Here is a 21,175-nt window from a genome sequence, read left to right on the forward strand (position 1 = left end):
TGACTTCTGTGAGTTGATGTGTGGTATAGCTTAAGAATGTCCATCATTTTGGTTCTTGCCCGTGCACACAGATCTGTTGGCTTGTGCAGGGCCCGGCTGGTGACATGGCGCCAGTGTCGGGCTGGGCCTTCGGTGAGGCCCCCTCATGGGATCTGTGCCTTACCTTGCTGCAGGTGTGCCTTAGTGCTGATAATCTTTTACCAGTTCCTTGCAGACTCCCCACAACCACTGGTCCTCTCCTGTTCCAGGATCAGTGGTTGAGCAGTACCTGTGACTTCTACCATATGGGCAGAACTGGTGTGTGCTGGAAATCCCTGAGCAGCTTTAGCTCCTTCTGAAATGACAGCCAAGACACTGCAAGCAGATTGCTGGGAAGGTGTTCCTAGCCTCAGCCTGAAATTTTTTTTGTTGTTTTTTTTGTTGTTTTTTTTTTGTTTTTTTTTAATTTCACATATTTTCTGTCTGGTTTAAGAACTGACATAAGCTGGGCATGTGGTGGGAGAGGTTTTTCTCTCACGCCTCCCTTCTCTCCCGGGGTGCTGCCTTGAGACTGTCACTCCACCCCAGCTGCTCACTGTGGAGGTTGCAGCCCCCATCCCTCCCTCTGCACAGTCGCTGCAGGGCGTGCAGCCTGAGCTGAGCTGGTGATGTAATTTCCCATCTGCTTTTTGAATTTCTGCCTTCTTAAAAACCATGGTGGAGAGCAGGGAGAGAAGACCCTTTGCAAACAGCAGTCTCGGGGAATGGTCTTTCTCCTTTACTCTCCTGCTCAAGACTGGCAGGATTTTAATGGTGCCCATTTTAATTTGCACTCTGCAGTCTCTACCCCTGAGCCAGGTTTGTATTTCACCATCCCAACTATTTTTCACCTCACCTAAAAACAAAGATGACAAAGTAGAAAGCAGAGACATGCCCACCTGCCCTGGACTAGTTGTAACAAGCAAGGCAGGGCAGCTGCCATGACGATGGGATGCATTAGCCTCATAAAGAGCTGAGATAAAAGAGCTCTTCATTATTCCCTTGCAGATTGAGTTAAGGCTCTCGACAGCATTCAGGCTCACTGCCTTGAGTTACAGTAATTTAATTTCACACAAGTGTCTAATGTGATGCCCTTTTCACCAACACTTCCAAGCTGTGGTGTCATTCCAACGTCTGAGCCCAGGAGCTCACAGCCAGCAATCCTGATCTGCAGATCTGGATGTTCAGTGCAGCACTGGTTTTGTAGGTGACTTCGCATGAAGGGTTGATCTGAATTCAGCAGTGTCTGCTGCATTATGCCACCACTGCCAAGCCTGCCTTCTTGGCCTTTGTCCTACTCAGTTGATGAGCTCTCAAAATGTGGTGTTTTCCCTCGAGCTCTCGTCCTCTACACTTCTCCAAGGAGTCTTGATCCTTGGTTCACTTTTGCTGCTAGAAAATATCTTTCATAAGCTTTCTTTAGATCTTATCCTCTAAAGCTACTGTATGATACCAAGCATTTTCCAGGGCACAGGTATTAATAGGAGCACCTTAGTCAACTGAATCGTTGATATTTGAAAACAGTATTTAAGTAATTCTGTATTTTCTACTCCAAGACTCCTTCACCATGATTCCAAATAAGAGAATATTGCCAGAACACACTTCATTTCACTGGTAGGACTTAGGATGAAATTCACGTTCATGAACGACCCTGGCTTTAACCTGAGTGCCAACACCAGCAGATGGGTGGCACAGACATACCCCCTGCACGTGTGCCTGCAGTTTGAAACCTCTGTCACACCTCTGCAAGAAGGAGAGGTCTGGACCAGCAAGTGGTGACACATCTGTGAAGTGGTGGGGGGAAGGCAGGAGGGTGGCTGGGGGAGGAAGGGGAGCCAGACTCAGGTGGCAGGGGGAGTTAAAGGTCAGAATTCCAGCAGTCTTGGCAGAGCTGTCTGTACTGCAGGACACGAGCAGGTTGTCCACTGGCAGGACTGTGTGGGGTCACAGGATGGGGACAGCAGGTGTTACCGGCCAGGATTGAAATCCATCAGCTCCCATTTCCTGTGCTCCCATTTTCTTTTTTCTGTTTTTTGGAGGAGGGCTATGGCTCTTTGGGAAGGGGCAGCTGTGTTAGCTCCAGTTCTAAATGGAGTTTAAAATATTAGAGGAAATCTGAAAAAAGGTGCAGCAGACAGGTGCAAAGTGACTCCTTCCTGCTGACACATTTGCAGGGCTGCATCCTGTCTGAAAGGCTGGCCAAGGGGTCTGTGTTGGCAGGTGAACAGAGGACTGGCCTTGCAGCCAGTGTGGGAACCAGCTTCACTATGTGCAAATACTGCATTGTGCTCATTGTATTTATAACTTTCACTGAAGTCATCCATTCGTTTCAGCTGCACAACTGAAATGCCAGCAGAAGCTGAATAATTGCCACCAAAAATGACCAGATTTACAAAAAGTGACAACTGCTTGTTTATCAGGAGGAAGGGAGGAATGATCACAGTGTCTTGTGCATGACAGCGTGTTTACAGAAAGGCCTTGGTTAGTCCTTTCCATGGCACTTAAATACGTCTGTTTCTCCTGTTCTCTGGTATATGGAAGAGAGTTCTTTCTTTATTTTACATTTACTCAGTACACTTCAGATCCTTAATAACTGGGGAGGCAGTGGTTCTAGTAGTCTTTATATGACACTGGATATTACTCTCCCCCTCCAACACTAAAATATTGCAGCAGATATATCCTCTGCCAGAGCTGCACAGGGTGACCTGTGTGGGGTTTTTTTCATAGATTTTGGAAGGATATTGTACCAGTGGAAAGTTCCTCTAAGTGAGATTTGATCCCATTTAATATTTCTACTGAACCACATTCTCACAAAAGCTTTTGAACCAGTTGGATTTGAGAACTGGAGATGATAAGTTGCTCTGAAAAGGGATGGGAGCAAAGTGTGTTGGATTTGAGCTAAGGGGGTAGAAAGGCCCAGCCAGTGGCACTTTTGGAAGGTGTCTCGTACCAGCATTGGCAGTGGCATTTAAATAGCTGAAGGAGAGAGACACCCAGTCTCACAGGTAGGTGTTCTCTGATAACAGTTTTATCAGCTTTCCGGAATGGAGAGACACTGTAGCCTCCTTGTTCTAGAAATCCTGCTGAATACAGATATGAGACTTATTATAGACACAGGAATTATTTTAGATTTATTGTCAAGGTTGCATCTTAGTACAAGATGATTTGTGCTTCCTAAAAAGCAGACTGACGTTATTCTGAGGTTTTTTTGGTAACTTTAGACATTTAACTCCTGAGGAACGTTCTCAAAAGTTGCCGTGGGTTGCATGAGGATTTGGGCTGAGCTGCAGTAAATCAGACTCCTCAAGTTGCTGTTTGGAGACCTCACTTGTTCCTTAAAGTATTATCAAATGTGTTTGTGGCTTGGGATGATGTTTGTCATGTGCTGGCTCACAGGACGGGATGGGATGTTTCCTGTAAGGTGGATGCAGCTGTGTGAGCTCCCAGCCTGCAGCAAAGCCCAGCTGACAGCGGCACGACCCTCCTCTTATTTTATTCTGAAAATGAGCACCTTGCCTGCTGGCTGCAGCTGGAGCTGGCAAGCCAGGAGCAGAGAGTGTGACCTTCCTTTGCATTGCAGTGACGGCCTACATGCAGTTTGTGGAGGACTACTCAGAGCCACAGCCGTCCATGTTCTACCAGACCCCTCAGAACGAGCACATCTACCAGAAGAAGAACAAGTACCTCAGGGAAGTCTATGGGATCAACGACTCCTTTATCAACTTAGACCCTGCTCAAGACCTGGCACCTCCTCCTGCTCTCCCACCGAAACAGCGGCAGCTGGTGAGTGACACCCGTGGTGCCCCGGGCAGGGACACCAGATTCCTGGGAACAGTTCCTCTGTGCTCCTGGTTCCAGCAGGCTGCGGTGGTGGGAGGATGTCTCACTGGTGTTACCAGGTCACGCTCCTTGTCAGCTTGTTAACGTGTTTTTAGGCATTTTGCATCATGTGCTTTTTGCCCCTTTCTAACCCCACATTCAGACCGCTCCCCGTAAGCCTTGAAAGTCCTAAAATGCCCTAAAAATGAAACGTTAGTCGTCCACATGGCAGGGCTGAATCCGTGCCAGACTGCAGGCTTGTGTAACGACAACTGCTTTGAAGATTTTGACACGCTGAGCAGCGTGATTTTCGAGAGATTGCTGCACTGTTGTTCCCAGTGCTGTTTTGAAACAGTTGTCAAAGATGCCACTAATAATAAGTATTTAAACATAAGAACTGCTTTTATGGCTCGTCTTTGCCAGAGCCACAGACCTCTGGTGTAGCCTTTACTCAACTCGTGGATGTTTTCTCTGCGTTAGTCCCCTTGTGTGGTTCAGGATTTTACCTGTTTCTCAGAGTTCTGCTGGCCCCCCACACTGCCAGCATAGAAAGGCACATCTGCACGTGTGTGGGTGGTGGGTTTAACAGCACAAAAAGTGCCATTTTCCATGTGAGGGATGAAATCCTGGCCTCAGTGATGGCAGCAGCAGTTTTATTTCCGACCTCAGTGGAGCTGGGATTTTGTCCCATTTCTTTTCAAGGATTTTCCTTTTCTCTCTCTTTTTTTTCTTTTTTTTAACAACTCCAACCTATTTTGTTCATATTAATGATCTGATTTGCTCTATTTAACAAAAATAAATTCTTTTGTGCTGATGTAGCTCACTTAAATTGGCCATGGCATTAATGAAATGGGAGGATAGGTGGGAACAGAGCCATGGTTTTACCATCGTGAGGGCGACTGTTGCAATATTTCTTCATGTTATCTGTGCTAAAGTTTGGCTGTCCTGGGGTGTTACTTTTTAATTAAATGGGAAAAGAATCCCGAGAACTCTAATTTGGGGATTTGCATAACTTCATTCCTGTAATACAGGTAGGAGTCCTAAAATGATAAAGTGACATTTCTGGCTAAGCTGAACTGAGTATTGTATATTATTCTTTGTGGGGATGAGACCTTAAACACTGGTGTCCTAACTGCTTTGCAGGGGCACTAAAGAGTCTACAGGACTCCTGTCTGGAGGATAAGGCAGTTCTCCAGAGCCTGTGGTCCCCATCAGTGTGACTCTTGCACTGTCACTTGTACTCTAGTGATCATTTCCAGCGGTGACTTGGGTTGCACAGTCACGAGTGAGGGTGTGTAAAGCACAGATTGACTGCAGCCATTGCGCAGAAGGGAAATCCTGCTCCTGTTCTGAATTTGTCTACTGAAGCAAAGCATTTCTTTGCTGCCTTTAATCATTATCTGGGCGGCCAAGATGTCACTGCTTTGCCTGCTGGCCATTCTTGTCTTTTTGCAAGCTGATACTATCAAGGTGTTGCTTGCAGTTCCCCTGAAGCAAAGGTTTCTTCAAGTGCAGCCTCCCACCCTTCATCTCTGTTGGGAAAGAGGTGCAAGCAGATGATGGCTTTTTCAACAACCACTGTAAAATCCACCAGACTCTTGTTCCTCTGCTCCTGCTGCCCTGAGAGTTTCTGAAATAGCAAATCAAATGGGCATCAGCTGCTCCAGCAGTAGCAAGTTTTGCTGGATGGACTCCTCTATAAAATGGTAATGAGGAAGTCCTTTCTTGTGAGCTTCAGACCTTGTTTGTGAAGTGTACTTCGTATTCAGCAAGTCAGAGCTGAGAAAACCTGGATATACCGTAGCGTCCCTCAGACTCCTTGCTGTAGTGGAATTCAGGAGAAATTCCTTAATAGGATTTGTTACTTACAGTGTAGTATCTGCCTCTTGTGCAAATTATATACGATTTTGGATTGAACTGAGAAATGGCAGGGTGTTGCTGTTACCCAGTATCCCAGCAGTACCAGTGAGGGTCCGTAGCTCACACTGGGGAGGCCAAGTTCCCAGTCTGCAGGTTGCCACAAAAAATAGCAGTCTGCAAGAATCAGCTGTTTAGCAGCCAGAAGCAAGAGCCAGTTCCTCCTTTGGGCATCTGGCCCCCATGCCAGGGGGAGAAAAGGGCAGTGAGGAACAACCTCTCCCCCCAGCAGATGTCCACGGGTGAACTGGAAGGGGGAGGCGGGAGTTTATTTTTAAGGGATTTGTGAAACAAAGATTTGAACTGTGATTTCTGCTGCACCCCTTGAGCTCAAGAAAGGCATATTGGCATGTCTGGCTCTGATGAACTGTATGAATAGCTGTTTGTTTAGCCAGCCATTATATGCATTGTTTTACAGTTAGAGTTTCTTACCCTTTATTCATCGCCTTTTCTGTGCTCTCTTTCTCTGTGTCTTGTGTCTCTTGCTTTTTCTCCCCCCTCCTCAGCAGGCCTCCTATGCTGCCTCTTCTCTCTCTTCTGTCTCCTACTGTGTCCAGCAAACTAAAGTGCCCTTCACCCCCGAGGACTCCGGTGCCACTCAGGGCCTCACTATGTCAGTCTCTAACTCCTTTCTCAGCCGGCACAGCTCCTTTCCTGTGCACTCGGTGAGTTCCCTCCACACTGTGACACGTGTGTGTTTTCTTATTGCTGATACACTTGTGTGCAGACTCTGGGCTTACCCTCCCACGTGAAGGTGAAGGTTCTTTTGGGGGCTTTTGAACTCGTGCAGTGATAACCAGCCAGGTGGGAAAAACGGTGTGTGAGTCTCACTAAATGAAGCCCAGGGGAGTTGTGGCTTTCCTTACTTTATATGTGTGGCCATGTGGACATTTGTGGTGGGGGACTGAGGAAGGAGAGCTGACCCTGTGCCCAGATACACTCCTGTGACCTACATGCTCCCCAGGCTGCACTTTGGAGCTGCAAAGTCTTTTTGTTCCTTTGCATAATTCCAGTGATGTGGATGAATCGATTAAAGGCTGCCATGTGAGCCTGGCCTTTGGAGAAATAACAAGATACCATCCCCAAAATACAAGGATTTAGTCAAATATATGGAACAGTGGCTGCAGCTCCTAATTTTTTTTATTTATTTTTTTTTTTCAGAAAATGGCCTCTGCCAAATTTTTCATCTCATATTTGTCTATTTGCTTCCTTTCACGTCTCTGTGGTCCCAAACAAGCTCAGTTTGCTTGTATGATTAGGTGATGGATGAGCAGGATTTTCTCTCCTACAGCACTTGTGAGCAGCCTGAAGAAAGAACAGCAAGAAGAACTGGGAATGATTTGAATAAAAATAAGAATAGTATTAGAGCACTGCTTAAATCTGTGATCAGCTGCTTAAATTAAGTGGTAGTAATAACAAAGTATTAATGTAATGAAATTAAACCAAACCATGGGATTCCTCCAGCTCATCAGTGTGGGGCTCATTTGCATGTAAAACTACGTGGTTATGCTCTGATTGCCATGTGATGACAACTGAGAATAGACTATTTTTTAACGGTGACCTGGATGTTTAGTAAATTAGACTTCTTCTGGAGAAGAAATTATCAGTCAAGACTTGAGAAAATTCAGAGGTGTTCAATTAGTTTAATACTGAATGTTTGAAAACAGTATCCTCCCACTGTGCCACTGTTATCTTCCCATTTCAACACTCACTCATTCTTTAAAAATTAGTGATAATCTCTGGTCCGAAGAAGAAGAAAGTATTCAAGTGCTTTACAAGTAGTGCTACTTCACAAACCATGAATTAAAGCTTTTGGCTTCCACTCATAGAGAGAGCAGTATCATAGCTTTGCTGCACAGATGAAAAGGCTGAGGGGTGGAAAGGTTAGTGCTTGCATACATTTGTGATAAACAGTTTTAAAATTTGAAGTGAAAGTCCTGAATTTTACAGCTCTCTTATTTGATAGTGGTCCTTGCAAGCAAAACGTGGAACTGTAAGACTGGGTAAAAGCACTTGACTATTTTTTTTTTAATTGAGAGGCTATAAATATGATTCTATAACGTTCTAAAAATATGTAGACACTTTTTAAAAAAGCATTCTTTTTGGGTTAAATGATTACTATGTACTAAATTGTTCTGACCCGTTCTCACCTTACTCTGGACTGCATTATTGTGAATGTATTATTTTATGAAATGTTAAAACTTCATTAAAAAATCCTTGCTCGTTTTTGCAAGGATTTGGTGAGGGGGAAACGAATGGCTGGAGCATGAGGAACAATGAGAACAATGAAACAGTGCACTGTCAAATGCACAAAGGAAATAAGCTGAATTAAAAATGGTGATTTTTCCATTAGTGTCTTTAAATTAGGATAATCTCATAGTTGCTCATGTCTCTAGCTGGTCTATTTTTTCCACAGGCAAAATGAGATTTTCACTATGACAGTGTCTCTTTGAGCTGCAAAATACCAATGTCCTTACATGCATCATAGCTGACCCATGTAATACCATAACCATGTCTTATCCCATTTCCCCCATCCCTAATGAGACAAAGATGTGAAACAGCTGTGAGGGTTTGGATCCTTCCCAGGGTGACACCCTCCATGAGCACTGAGAAGGACCAGGGCCCCTCTTTCAATCTGCTCCCAGCGTTGCCTGGAAGGACTGTGTGGTTTCACTCAAGGGATGCCTCAAGCTGCACCAGTAACACTTTAAACACCTTGTGCTGCTCCTCATATTTTCATGTCTCCGGTTTTCCCCTCTCCCTAGAAAAAAGCCACTCAAGTGAGTGCTGGGGTGAACAACAAACCTGGTAAAAATAAGCATTACCTTCCCTCCAGCCCCAGCCAGGGAGTCAGTGCTAGGGAGAGCACACCTCCCAGACACAGCCAGCTGAGGAGTTGGCCTCTTGTGTGCCCAGATATCAGTGGTGCCTATCAGATCTTTTAAAATTATAGATCTCCTCCTACATATGAATCGTTATCCTTTCTGTACAGGAAGCAAAAACCTCCTTGGATCAATACCAGGAGGTTCAAGCCATGGTTGTCCATTGACCCAGGACAAGCAATGCCCTGCAGCTTCACCAAGCGTAGCCAATTTTCACAAAGTGTCCTGTGCTTTTTTCCTTCCCTGGAGACTGGCCTGGGATGGACAGCAGGAGTCAATCCCAGAGGGAAGAGCTGGCCCTGTACCCATCTGTTCGTGTGCCTGCAGCAGGAAAGCCGAGCCTGCACCACGTTCTGCATGTTATCCTGTTAGCTTTGTGCTCAGGTGAAGGATTAGTGCCTTACTACTGATTTACAGGGCTTAAAAAGACTGTTTTCAGACAGTTTTGTTTTGAAGTAAAAAAAAAAAAAAAAAAAGAGGTGAAGTTGTTCAGAGCATCTTTTAATTTTTAATGCACGAATTTCTCTTCTAGAGCCCCGACTCCTTTCCCTCCCATCAGCACTGCAGCCCAGCTGCCACCCCTGCCCTGTGAGCCCACTAATCGTGATTTTCCCTCCTTTGCAGGAAATTGTGTCAGAGGTAATAGCTTTTACTGGATAGAGGCAGATCTTGAGCAACTGGATCAAACCTCATAGGTTTGGCAAGTTGAGCTGTTTTTTAACCGAGTCTGATTCGTGTCTGGCCTCTGTGCCAGCAAGGGCTGTGTTGGTAGTGTGGGCTGATGTCTTAAGGAACTGCAGCATCCTATTCCCCATGCCATGCACAGCTAAGCTGTTAAATCCCACATTGGGGGACAAGTGAATGGTACTGTCAAGGATCATTCTAGGGATTCCCATCTCTTCTGAAAGCACTAAACAGTGGGAAGGGAGGAGTGCAGTAAGCACCCTCCTTGGTGACTCTTGGCAGTAGTCTTTTTCTAACTGATCACCTCTTTCCCTTCTTCTTGTGAACACAGAGCTACTGTCCCTTGGTTTAGCAACTCCTTGTGCTGTTTGACTGGAAGTGGGTGGGCAGGTATCCGAGTGGCAGGAATCAGACCTTGGAATCTTGATACTTCCTGGCAGCTGGAGAGCTCTGCACTGATAAAGGAAATCATCCGGCGACGAGCTCTGTTGCTGCCTATCCACACATTTTCCACCAAAGGCTGCAGAAAGTCTTGTGGAAGCTTTCCCTCACTGAAACAAGGAACAGTTGTATCTCAGAGACATGTACGTGCCATTAGTGGAAATTTGGCTGCATCCTCCACTGGGGAGAAATAACTCTCCTTTCTCAAAATGTTTTTTCTTATGTTTTCTTTTTAATTAAAAAACATTTCCAGTAATTTTCCAGAAACCAGTTGGTTGTCAGATTCCAGCAGAAGGCGCAAGTGATTTCCTTATGAAAGCTCCAGTTCAGCGCTTCTGTTCTCACTTGTTCCCACCATTCTTGAACAAATTGAGCAAGCTCACAGAAAATTCACAGCAACTGTTTTTCTTTCTTGTGTGTGTGCTAACGTATGTTCAGGAAAAGGGGGGGGTCAGATAAGTGGTTAAAGGCGTGCACAATGCAGACATGTGCTTCCCACGTTTTCCCTGCCTTGCTCCCGTTCCTGTAGCACAATTCCAGTCTGCAGCACATGCCAGGCTCTGGCCCTCAGCAGAGACTGAGCTGTTTTCATGCATATGGTGGAAGCCTCAATCAAACCAGGGACTGGGAAATCATAGTGTGTTTGTTCGTTTCTGTCCTTGGGTTTTGGCTCCTTAACTTGGAGCAGAGGGAAGGGGGAAAGAAAAGATTTGCATCCATTTAACCAGCTGCTGAGTCCTAGGTATTGTTTTGCCTTTCCTGTTTAGCATTCCTTCTGTGTTTGTGTTCATTTCCACTGCCCACAGCAGACCTGGACACTGGTATTAATAGTGCTGGTATTAATAGTGCCTGCTGGCATCGCTGAATCCTGCTTCTGAAAACCACTTCCTCTGGTGGTTTGTACATTTTCCTTGTATTTGGAACACTACAGGTCTCTGTGTAGGTCTATCTAAACAGTCCCATGTTGACTTCACAGGCCACACACACCATGGTTTTTGTGTGACTGGCTTTTTAGGAGCCTTGTCTCTGTCTCCAGGCTCTGCCTTTTCAAGGTCTGCTTCCTAAACATGGTGGTATTGTCTACAAGGTAAAGAGGAGTTGACACTGTTGGTGCAATCAGGTTGAATTCTTCTGATAGTTTCAAAGGAGAGATGCATGACAGCATGGTTAATAAATCTTAAAAATGTTTTCTTCCCCCACTGCCCCCTTATTTGTTTTGTTGCAAAGATGTACAGGAATCCCTCCCCCTCAAGGAGAAGTTTGGATTTTGTGTTTTCTTGTGCAGAAGCCGGGAAACACAGCAAACCCCATCCATCCCTCTGCTGGGCAAACCATTGCTTTGAACCAGGGAGGTCAGTTGTGCAGCTGGGTCAGAGGCTTTGCTGAGAAACATTCCAGCCGGAGGAGTTGCTGCCTTTCCTGTGGCAGTGCTTGAAACCATTCTGTTGGCAGCTCGTGTTTCCAGCCATTCATTGCAGGAGCATTTCCTTCCTCATTAGCAAAAGTACCTGGAAGCACAGTATTGTGTCATGAGATAGGAAGTCTTTTCCAATAGTTGTCTGTGCAATTATATTCTTAGGGTGTAACGACTTTGTGCAACACCCAGTATTTTGTGAACATAGTTCTGTACTGTTAGAATTTGGGCATCCAGTTCTGGCATGTTGCCATGTCATTCTCTTAATAGCATTAGCAGAGGAGATCTAAAAGATTGATCTTTTCCTCTGATAGCTTCATGTTTTGGAAGTCTGAAGCTTTACCTGATCTGGGAGTGTCTGGCAGGATGGCAGATTAATTTGGCAGAAATCCATAGGGTAACTGAGAAGGCTGTGCTTAAAAGGTAAAGGCTATGTCTGCTGATACTGCAGATGCTCTGTCAGCCATATAATTGAATTCAGCTTTGGATTTAGGATGGAGACTGTTGTAACTTGCAGCCAGTGACTCCCTGCACATATATCCCTGTCTCCCTGTTAGCTGTGGTCAGCCATGCCTAGTGAGCGTGGAGAAGCATCACTCTTGAAATAAGTTTCCTATTAGAGTGCTTATCTCCTACCATCTAATCCAAATAAACAGCCAGAATGTCGTTGACCTTTGGGACATCCTGTAACACGGCTGCTAATGATGGAAAGCTGTCCTAAAATATTCACTGTTGCAAAAAAAATCAAAGGCAGCAAATTGAAAAGGTTGAAAGATGCCGTCTCTGGGAGACCTCTGTGTTTCACGGTGTGTGGTAAATGTTCAGGGCCGGGCACGTTTGCTTCCTGCTGTTCCCAGGAGACAAGACTGCTCCCAGCTCAAAGCACGCTTTGTGGAAGTACTTCCCAAGTGGCAGATAGGTCTTTCTAAAAGCCATTTTACTGGTGAGAGCAGAGAGATCTCTCTCTCTTCTCCCTGTCTTGGCTGTTTGCTGTCATAGGTCGGGATCACTCATGCTGGGAGAACATCTTCTGGTCCTGTGGTGGGAACTGGCAGCGTGGCCAGAGTTTGGATAGAGGAAAGCATCCTTTCCCAAAGATTCCCGTTGCACCCTTTTTTCTAGCTTTCCCAGAGATTATTTTGAAATACTTCACTTAAAGCAAAGCCACGGAGTAGGAGGTTGTGTCTGTACAGCCATAACCGAGGCCTGACTGACCCTGCAGGAAACCTCTAAGAAGCAGATTAAAAGAGGCACTAATTTGTTTCCAAGATAAACTGTTGCCTCTTATGGGGAGGACTAGAGGATTACTTGTTTCCTTGTGACAGTTGTGCTGAATGGACTGTCCCCTCCCCAAAAGAGTATGTCTTTCAGAGGATGGCAGGGCTTCCAAGAGATGTGCAACACCCAAATCCCATGGAAGCCATTGCTGCAATTCCTGCTGCAGCTGCTGGCTGGGCTGGGTCAGACTGGGGAGCAGAGGAATGGGTGCCATATGGACATCATCTTCACTGCAGGGTGTTTTTTTTTTCCCCCCTTTAAAAGTATGCTTCAGTCTTGGCTCTTGTCCCAGCACGGCTGCATAACTGGAATTCCAGAGCTGCTTGCAGGCTCCGGAGGAAGGAGGGGGCTCCCTGGCTCCCTCTCTACAAGATGCAACTTTACTACAAAATTGGAAGTTGAAAGCAGTCTGACTAATTAATGCCAGTGCTCCAAAGGCTTCTCTGCGCTGTTCCCTTTGTTAACAGCATGCTGAGAGCCTGTCTGCATCCTTAAATGATTGTTCAGGATCACATAATGAAGATTAATGCATTTTCCTGGGTACCTGAACCTTAAACCAGGATTTTCAACATATCTCGTGCCAAGATGTTGTTCTGAAAGGTGTATTGATGAGGCTGAGGAGAGATGAATTGTATCGTCATTGTCAATACTAACATATCTGCATTTAAACTTGTAAAATTTATGCAATGTTATGTTATATTTAGGTTTAAATTGCCTTTGAATTGGGATTAATTTCTCTGAAACTCCTCAAGGCAGAAACTGTGCAAATGTTAAGCAATAACTCATCTCCCTGAGCTGCTGGCCCAGGCTGCAGGGCACCAGAGTCTGCCCTGAGCTAACCCTGCCAGCACCTCACGCAGGGCTCTGCCTGTCCCAGAGTGACTTGGCTGAGGACACTCGTTTCCTTTCACTCTTGCCCTGCGTGAGCTCCACTGCTGCTTTGAAAAAGCCTGGCTTTTCCTTTGGGTTTGGCAGGTCAGGGACAAAACCCCTTGGAACTCCTCTGTGGTAGATGTCCATCAACTACAAAGTGAGGGACAGCGTGTGCTGCCTGTCCCGTGTGGGTGCAGGAAGCCCAGCTCCAGGGGAGCTGGCACACAGCTTCTGTTGGAGCTAATTATTTCCTTTACAGGAGCAGGGGGTCTTGTTACCAGGACTGCAGTTTTTTGAGCACCTTCCTGAGCCATGGCAGCGGTGGTTTGGGGTCTAGGCTGGGACTTGGGGTGATAGTTGGCCTATCAGCACCAGTGAGATCATGGAATACCAGGCAGGCATAATGAATCTGCTGAGCCAAGGTGATGTCATGAGCCTGGCGTCTTATGAGGGATTTAGTGGTTTGTGCCATGCAAGTGAAAATGAATAAATGTAGAGTATTTATCCAGGCAGAAAGTAAATACAGAGATTAGACTTGTCATTGTTACTGAGGCAGCTCCAAAAGCTGACAGTGTCCCTGGAGCCAGCGTTGCTCATCCGGAAAGAAATGGGCAGGAAGAGAGAGGAGCCTGTCCTAAAACCAGTCTCCTTTTAGCCACAGGCATGTGTTGGGGATTTGCATTTTAATTATTTTTCAGTAGTCTTTTAAGCTCTCTTTCCAAAGCATCCCACTCCCCTCCTCTGTATTATGGCCTGCAATTTGTTTTGGGCCCTGAGAATACACCCAGAGCACTGCTGGACTCCAGGCACAGCGGAGGGCAGCCACTCAAGGATTAAGGTGGTTGAAGGTAAAGTCTAACCATTGACCTTTACATTTCCTTTCCTTTGTAGTGGAAAAGCTTTTTCTGACCAGGCTTCTGGCCTGAGGCTGTTCTCAGTTTGGTTTTTTAAGCTCACATCTTTCCTAGGTAGAAACAAAAACGCCACTGCTGAGCTGGATGCTGCTGTGGCTCAGGTGATGGACTAAGCTTTGCTTAACCAGCTCAGCTCTCCTGAGAAAATGTAGCCTGAATTCTCTGATTCCTGCCTTGTTTCCCCTTCTTTTTACATCACAGCAGTGTTACTTTTCAGCCTGGTTTGAGCAAGTTGTGTCTGTGCTTCTTGAGAGCTCTGTACTGCACCATCCTTCTGCAGCAGATCACTCAACCGAGCAGCGCCACAACTTTGTTTCAGTGTGGGGTTTTTTTGGATGATGTGGCTCTTCCTTCAGTCCACTTGACTTTGACACAGATCTCACTGGTGGTTGAGCTCTGCAGGTTTTAAAATAAACTCCTCTCCGGCAGATTTAGCATTATTGTCTGTCCTTTTTTTTTTTTTTTTTAATGGTTGTCAGCTTTGTTTTGGACTTACCCTGATGGCAAATCTTACTAGCACCAGATGTTAAAAGACAGAGGGTTGCTCTTGTTTTTCTTGGCACAATATATTCCCACTGCACCCTGTTTAATATTATCTGAACAGTAATCTGATGATTAGGAGAGATAGTGAAATAAAGCTTTACGCAGATGATCTCTTTTCATCTCTTCAGCTGAGTCTTCGAGGCACTGCATTAAAGGATCAGTTTGATAAGGAATTCATCGCTCCTGAGGGCAATTATCATTTTTGCTCCCTGTTTTTCTCGAATGGGAAGGAGTAGCAGCATAATCTCCCTGTATCCTTCAGTGTAACTTTGAAGGCAGTATCCAGCTGCTCCTCCCTGGGAGCTGTGTGTTCTGGAACAGACTTGACACAGTAGCTGCTAAATTACAGGGCTGGAGCAAACAGCATCTTAAATTTGGATCCTGCGGAAAATCCCAGAAAAGCAAGAAGCACTTGGAGTGCTTTTCTCTATCTAGATACTTCCAGCATGCTCAGAGTCCTGGTTACTGTATGCTTTTACATCCTTTCCTCCACTCAGGTGATTTTCGGGGTCACTGCATTAGTACTGAGATACCCAGGCTTTTCCCTCATAGCAAAGGCTGGATACCTGCTGCCCACTTTCCCTCTGTGAGCTGAGCAGCTGAGCTGCTGTTTGTGCCAGAACATGCCTCTCCTGAAAAAACTGGCTGATGTATCCCGGGTAGCAATTCCTGCTCTAGTGTGTGGATGGTAAAATAGTGCTGCCTGTGTTAGAAATGCCTTGTGCTGTCACTGCTGCGCTGCTGCCGATCTAATTACTTTTTCTCTTGTCTGTCTCTCTTTCCTTTCCCCTTCTTCCTTGTTTTTGTGTTGTACGTCCCTGCATCCTGCAGTACAAATCTGTGTTTAGGTCCTACTCCCAGGACTTTGTGCCTCACAACCAAGTCTCCATACCTCCTTTCCTGTCTTCTACCTCCTCCTCCTGCTCCACCCCGCCTTTTCCGCCCGTCCATCCATCTCCGAGCCCCGACCTGGCGGTGCCCGCCGCAGCCAGCCAGTCACCCAGCACTGTGGATGTGCCAAACTCCTCTTCTCAGGAGAGCAGCTTTAACGGGAATGCTCCTGTCTGCCTTCCTTCTGAAACCTCTTTCACTGATTCTCTCCAGACGCCTTCGGTGAGACCATCCAAAGAGATAATAATGCACCTTAACACAAGGCTGCCTTTATTTTTTTGTTTTGTTTTGTTTTTTCTTTTAAAGAAAATGTCTCTTATATTAATACATGCTAAGTGTGATCTAGTCTGGTTTCCAAGTGCATGTATGAATTGCAGAGTAGATATTTCGTATAAAAATGGTAGCTAGAAAAAATGAACAACCTCAGCAGGTTTGAGAAAACATTAACACATGAGTAGGAAACACAAAATGGCAAATGCTGGTGAAGGGGAGAGGAGAAGCTGCTGTAGCTTCCTGCAATTGTAATACAAAGCTGAGGGAGGTAAAAAAGTGTTTTGTGAGGTTGATAGTTTCTAAACACAGTCTCCTTACAAGAGTTTCCATCCTGCAGTTGCTGCCCTGCTCCCTCCTAAGTCTCTGGAGAGCCTCAGGAGCAATGGGTGCAGTCCAGCTCTGTCTCTCCTGTGCATAAACCTGTTATTCTCTCCAGATTCCTGCTTTTCCCACTACCCAGCAGCTCCAGCTGTGCCCTTGGTGGCAGGTATCACATGTTGGTGAAGTTAGGCTAATGCTGTTCCCACACTGCTAGTTTGAAGTCCCAGGTCGGTTTGCAGATCACTGAACAGGTTTGTCCATTACAGCTACTTTTTTAAACACCTCATTTTCAAGACAGTTTCTCTTTCCTCTCCTGTGAAGCAGAGAGTTGATGGGATTAGAGCTGTCAGCACAGGGCCTGCTAGTGCTGCCTCTTCACCAGGTTTGGAAGAGGGTCACTGATTACAGAGTAAATGTGCAGGTTTTCACGCTTTGGACCTGACCTTGCTTTGCATCTTCCTTGCATTGGGTCCTTCCCCCAGAAGTGCTCGGGTTTGATTTATTCTGGTGTGATGGGTCTCATAGAGTAGTTTGGGGGATGCCTTTGATGCCCTCAGGGCTGCAGGGCTGTTCTGCATTCAGTGACAGGACTGCAGTGAGGGTAGGACAGGCACTCGTGTGTCCAGCTCTGAACGCTCCGCTTCCGGCACCCTGCAATCCACGCGTGCCCGTTGCACCTTGGCAGTCTCACACGAAGTCCATGGCTCTTCCAAAGCAGTGCCTGCTGCTGTCCTCCTGCAGCTCAGGGCCCTTGGGACAGTCCTCAAGAACCAGAAAATAATGACCCCTGGGATGGTACAGCCTCAATGGCCAGTGTTGGAGACAGAGAACGGCTCCCCGTTATTTGACAACAGCTGCCAAGGGCAGTTCTGCTCCCAGCCCGTGGGCACGTTCTCTCACTAACATTCAGTGCTGGTGGGCGACACCATCACGTATTTCCTTTCATCCTGTCTCCCTCAGAGTGAAAACGCCAGTGAGGAGGCTGGTGAGGGTGAATACGTCAATCTGTATTCCTCTGGCCAGAGCAACGGGGAACTCCCTCGCTCTGAAGGAGTAAGTAACCCGGAGAGGGCCGGACACCGGGAAGGGGCTGCCTGGTGCATGCTGAGCTCACACCGGGGCTGACGCGCTTGGCACCGGCCTCTTCTGCACACCCTGGAGCTCCCGTGTCCGTCCTGCTGCCCCAGCTCCCTTGCTGGCCATCCCTCTGCTTGCCCACTCCTGGCTGCAGGCTTGGGTGGAGAGCAGGCGAGCCCTGGCAGGAGGCAGGGATGGCTCTTCTTGCCACGCTCTTTCCTTTGCGCTTCGCTGTCTGTTTGGAGCTGCTTGCCTGAGGTTCCCTTCCAGAAAGCTGCACCCTCACCAGTGCCATCCTGGGGCCGTGTCTCTTCTTGGAACTGCTTTGCCTTCCCTATTTTAATACAGAAAGCCTTGTGCTCTAAAAAATTTTCTTCCTTTGCTGTTTGGATACAAAAGTAAGCTGTTGATTTAGCATTGTACTCACGTGCTTTTTCTTCCCTTCTTCAAGCCTCATATCTTAGATATTTCCTAGAGGAGCCAGGGCGTTTTCCATTCCAGGGAGGTCCCGTCTTCCTGTTGGGTCATAGGAAACAGCAGCAGAGGTCCGTGGTGATCCTTTTGCCTGCCCTCATCTTGGAAGGCACATCTCCTCTACAGGATGTCTCCGAGACATTTATCCATCCTGGTGTCAAATATGCCAAGAGATAGTGCTCCCATCACTTCCCTTCAGGAGACACATCTGGCCAGGCCCATCCTCTTGGGCAACTGCGAGCGGGTTCTCAACTTTGAAGCAAAGGGCTTTACAGATATAGTCTGGAAAAATCCTTCAGACACCACGAAACCTAAGCTCACCAGAGGGTTTTCCATGCTGAGTGAATAGTGTGTAGGTGGTTTCAGTCCTGTCTGTTCACCGGGTTGAATTTCCAAGGTTCGCTCTGCATGATGTTAAATAATTCTGAACTCCCATTAATATTCCCATTTGCCGTTCATGGCTATTTGTCTCCTTAATAAACGGCCCACTTAAAATGCTCTATCTTTGCTCCGAGCTCTCTACCTGCTGTTCCGAGCCGCGGGTTCAGCTGGTTCTGCTTTTTTGCGTTAGCCTCATTTCCACAGCCCTGAGTTGTGGAGTGGAAACGTTGCATCACCGAGAAACCTCTTCCGATGGGAGAGAAGGGAGGTAGGAACCACTGAGGATCCACCCCCCAAGGCAGGGGGGCTGTGATCAGCAGGGGAACTGAAACTGGAGAGCTTAGAGCTGGCTCTGTCCGTTTGGATTAAATCAGGAGGCAAGTGTACTTCGACAGTAAGGGCTGGAGGAAAAATAAAAGGTCACGAGAGGGTTAAAATCCAAGACAACAGCTGACTTGTGTTGTAACTTTCAGCATCATTTCACAATGTTAAAAGCAAACAGTACTAATTGCACTAGTCTCCAGAGATGGTCCCAAATTTCCTGTCTGATTAACTTCTGTGTTTTCCTGGCAATTGGCATTAACTTGCATCAGTCTTTAACCGCTCTGTAGGAATTTACAGTAAAGGGCCATTTAGAGGCAGGCAGACTGTAAGTGCAAGGCTGGCTGGGCTCAAGGACCCCATGTAATAATGAAAAACTTCTTTCTCTTGACAGGAATCTCCCTCTGTCAAAGACTCCAAAGACTCCACTGTGAACAGCAGTGCCATGGGGAAGGAGGGCAAAGATGGTGCTGACAGGTGAGCCTGGCTCCCTTGGTGCTTCTGCTTCCAGCCTGAAGGGTACAGAGCTCTCCCAACTCCCTCTGCCAAACCATCCTGCCTGTTCTGCCCTCAACCTCCTCTGTGTTCTCTAAACTTTTAAGCCCACATTTTTGGACAGCCGGTGAGCGATGGGATCCTGCTGGACAAGGAGGATCCTGGCTGAACTCAGGGAGCCCCTGGGGTTAATGCAGCCCATGTTAGCCATGCTCAGTCCATCTCATTGGCAGTGCTGTCATTGACACTGGCTGCTCCCTCCTGCTTCCAGGAAAACGTGTGAAAAGAGTCAGTATTGCTGTTTGGAATAGTCTTCCAGAGGGGAATTTTCTCCTAACCCTGCTAGTTAGAGGCTGGCTGAGGCCCTGAAGCAGGAGGCTTTATATCCCTTCTAATGCTCTTAGCTATCATTTGCCTATGTAAATGAAGAGGTGCAAGCTGTAACAGATGGGCTTCAGGAGGAGTGGAGTGAGTGCTTCCCTGCTGCTCGAGATTGCTCTGCAATTGCATTTCTAAAGCAAAAATAGAGAACAGTGATGATTTGTGTGTGACAGTCAACTTCCCTCCCCCATTTCCCTGCAGTTGGTTTGAGGGTTTTAATCCCTGCAGTGAAGGAGACAACACAAGAGTGCTCTGCAAAGCTCACTATCAGCTCAAAGTACTGACTGGTGCATGGGATTTTGGCCTGTGCCTAGGGAAAGCTATGAAGAACATAAGTATATTTTTTTTTTTTAGGAACATAGACACAGAGAGCACATGTCCAGGAACAAGAAAGTAGGAACAGAGTTAGGGATGTACACCAGAAAAATGGTCAGAGCTTTCTGCTCTGCCTTCCTGCAAAACAAGAGCCTGTCATCTCCCCTTATCTCAGCACAATGGGTCATGAACTGACTAAGATATGTATGTGTAGGGTAGGTTCAGTCTCTATACATTTGAGGAAAGGCTTAGATTTGTGTGCACTAAAAATTTGGTGGATTAAGGAGACGTGGAAGTGTGTACTTATGCAGGGCATAGTAAAATCCTGCCAGAAATGCAGACAGACAAGTGGTCAGGCCCTAAAGGTTCATCTTCCTCTGTTTCAAGAGATGCACAAAGCAACAGAATTAGAGCCAGACATTTGGGTTTGTTTGCAGAAGGTTTACCTCCAGAGTGTCTGTGTACTTACTGTCATTTAATGAAGGTTATTTCCCTCTTTTTTTTCACAGGCAGCCACAGTCACCAGATAATTTGGAATCGTCACAGCTGGAGGAAGAGGTAGATGAGCTGTCCCTTATTGACCACAGTGAAATCATGGCTAGATTAACACTGAAGCAAGAGGTAAGTGCATTCAGGGTTTGCTTTTGTACTCTTTGGTTTACACTGTGTTGAAATCTGATTCTCTGTGTGCACAAGCAAGGCACCACCTCTTATTTGATATTAAAAAGTAGGTTGCAGCAGAACTGGGATGTGGGTGTAGGCTGTTGTTATAAAGTATGAGATGCTGGTACAGGCAGGGAGCATCAGCAAGGAATGAGGTTTTAACAGAAGGTGAGATGTCTCCCTAAAAAACAGCACATCTTGTGCCCTTTTCCCAGTCTGCCCCTTCCCACCTCTTCATCCTGCGACAGTCTTGGAATGAATCACCTGAGAGCCTGAGCACAAGAAATCCAGGTGTGGCTTGATGGTGTTGGCCTTTCGGTCTGACGGCAGGTTCAGCAGGTGAATGAGCAGGACATTGTGTTGCTGATGTGGAAAAGCAGCTGAAGGAACTGTTTTGTATTTGAGAAACAGCTTCGTGTCTGGCCTCGGGTGCACTCCCAGCCAGCTTTGCTTGCTGTGCTCTTGAACCACGCTGCCTTTGACATGCAGCTTGAGGGAACATGCAGGCTTTTGAAGCTCTCAGACTGTCAGGGGGCTGGTCTGAAAAACAGAGAGAATGTATCATTTACTGGCACTTACGGAGTGTTCTTTGGTCAGCTGAGATGTGCAGGAGAGAGTGAAAAGCTATTACTCATTCTTTAAGGAGTGTTTCGTATGAGTCTTGCCAGAGGGTCACCTGAAATATTCACATCTTAGACATGGCTGCTCCATGGCTGTAAATCCATGTTTTTTTCACTGGTTTGCATATTGAAATGACAATCCTCCTCCTCTGCTGGATTCTTTCCTTTAAAAAACATTTA

The 21,175-nt window shown here is 46.4% G+C and overlaps 1 protein-coding gene across 8 annotated transcripts in view; it reads left to right on the forward strand.

The window, feature by feature from the left end:
• RAPGEF1 (Rap guanine nucleotide exchange factor 1) overlaps positions 1 to 21,175 on the forward strand; it is an 83,062-nt gene that overhangs the window by 51,605 nt on the left and 10,282 nt on the right. Inside the window, exons 10-15 of one of the 8 annotated variants that reach the window (XM_027649965.1) lie at positions 3,599 to 3,801; positions 6,261 to 6,419; positions 15,615 to 15,896; positions 17,229 to 17,321; positions 18,916 to 18,998; positions 20,222 to 20,333. In XM_027649965.1, coding sequence (XP_027505766.1) covers positions 3,599 to 3,801; positions 6,261 to 6,419; positions 15,615 to 15,896; positions 17,229 to 17,321; positions 18,916 to 18,998; positions 20,222 to 20,333 — 932 coding nt within the window. The remainder of the gene's footprint in view (positions 1 to 3,598; positions 3,802 to 6,260; positions 6,420 to 15,614; positions 15,897 to 17,228; positions 17,322 to 18,915; positions 18,999 to 20,221; positions 20,334 to 21,175) is intronic. The other 7 variants (XM_027649966.1, XM_027649967.1, XM_027649968.1 and 4 more) reach the window with 7 other exon arrangements.

Source organism: Corapipo altera, unplaced genomic scaffold (assembly GCF_003945725.1).
Source record: "Corapipo altera isolate COAL_440 unplaced genomic scaffold, ASM394572v1 268, whole genome shotgun sequence".
Classification (NCBI taxonomy): Eukaryota; Metazoa; Chordata; class Aves; order Passeriformes; family Pipridae; genus Corapipo; species Corapipo altera.